This window comes from Plectropomus leopardus, unplaced genomic scaffold (assembly GCF_008729295.1).
Source record: "Plectropomus leopardus isolate mb unplaced genomic scaffold, YSFRI_Pleo_2.0 unplaced_scaffold6046, whole genome shotgun sequence".
Lineage (NCBI taxonomy): Eukaryota > Metazoa > Chordata > Actinopteri > Perciformes > Serranidae > Plectropomus > Plectropomus leopardus.
The window spans coordinates 1-1,188 of NW_024666475.1; the positions used below are offsets into that span (position 1 = coordinate 1).

A 1,188-nucleotide genomic window follows, 5' to 3' on the forward strand; every position below is an offset into this window, starting at 1 on the left:
TTTTTTTTATTTTTTTATTTTTTTAAATCTAAAAAAAGCAAATCAGATTCTTGTATATTTTTTAAAGACACAATTTCATTATTCTTATCAATTATGTAGTTAATTGACGTGTAATCTTTTAGCTGAAGTTGTACAGATTTTAGGGCTGTGAAGTATCTGAAGATCTTTTGCAGCGTTTAATCAGTGAATTACGATTTTGTTTTCCAGCCCAGTCTGTCGTCGGACGCTCTGCCTCAGCCCTCGTCCTCCAGCAGCAGGCCGGACCCGAGCCGGCCGGCACAGGCCTGCGGAGACTACCACACGTCCAGCACCATATCAGGCGCCATGCCTTACGGACACCAGTCGTACGCCGATCCTCCGGTCTCTGTGGCGTTCACCAGCAGCATCGAGCAGCTGGCGTCCTCCAGCATCCCTTTTTTCTACCCGTGCCACAAGTTGGGTTACTACACATCGACCCCCGTGACCCCCACCGTCATCACTCACACCGCCTCCACAGCGGGGGCCCAGGGGTCCGTGCAGCAGGCTCACAGCTACCCTCACACGGGGGACGCGTTCCCCCTGACTCCCTGCGGCTCCATCAGCTACCCGGCCGTCCCGGTCCACGCGGCGCTGCCCTCCGTCACCGCCGCCCACTGCTTCTCCGTCCCGGAGCAGGTGGCTGTAACGGGGGTCAGAGGGAAGCACAAGCAGAAGACGGGGGGAGCGAGGACAGTCGGCCCCTCCGCGGCCTCCTTGTCCACTGCGCCCACGCCAACCAGCTGCCTGGCGAAGCTGCTGTCCTGCAGCGCCGGCGAACGTGAGTCACGTCTGTCCTGCGTTCTCGCTTTAACGGTTTCTGACAGAAAACATGAACTCACTGTTGGTTTCTGGGCTTTCAGGGAAACCGTCGCTGGGATTCGATGCTCCTCTCGTGACGGCCAAAGGTCAGAGGTCGTCGTCTCCGAGCTCCTCGGTGAGTCTGTCCCTCCCTTTAAAACATCCATGGTCTGTCCTCACAAAACGCCGAAAACTGGCTTTAAAAACAAAACGTGAAAAACAATACGTGGCAGTTTTTGTACAGATAAAAAATAAATAAATAAAAATAGAATTGAATTTATCAGTGAGCTTTAAAGGTGCTGCTACTCTAAAGAAATAATGATAATAATGATAATTGGATTCAAAGCGCCTCACATTGGCGCCAAAGGTCAG

General features: G+C 52.2%; 1 protein-coding gene across 1 annotated transcript; it reads left to right on the plus strand.

Annotated features, from left to right (window-relative positions):
• Window positions 1-207: 207 nt before the first annotated feature.
• On the plus strand, window positions 208-952 carry LOC121939790 (the record flags this gene model as incomplete). The annotated part of the gene is made up of 2 exons (XM_042482741.1): window positions 208-796; window positions 879-952. Coding segments are annotated over 2 exons (663 nt in total), but the record flags the coding sequence as incomplete, so codon positions are not given.
• Between the last annotated feature and the right edge of the window lie 236 nt (window positions 953-1,188).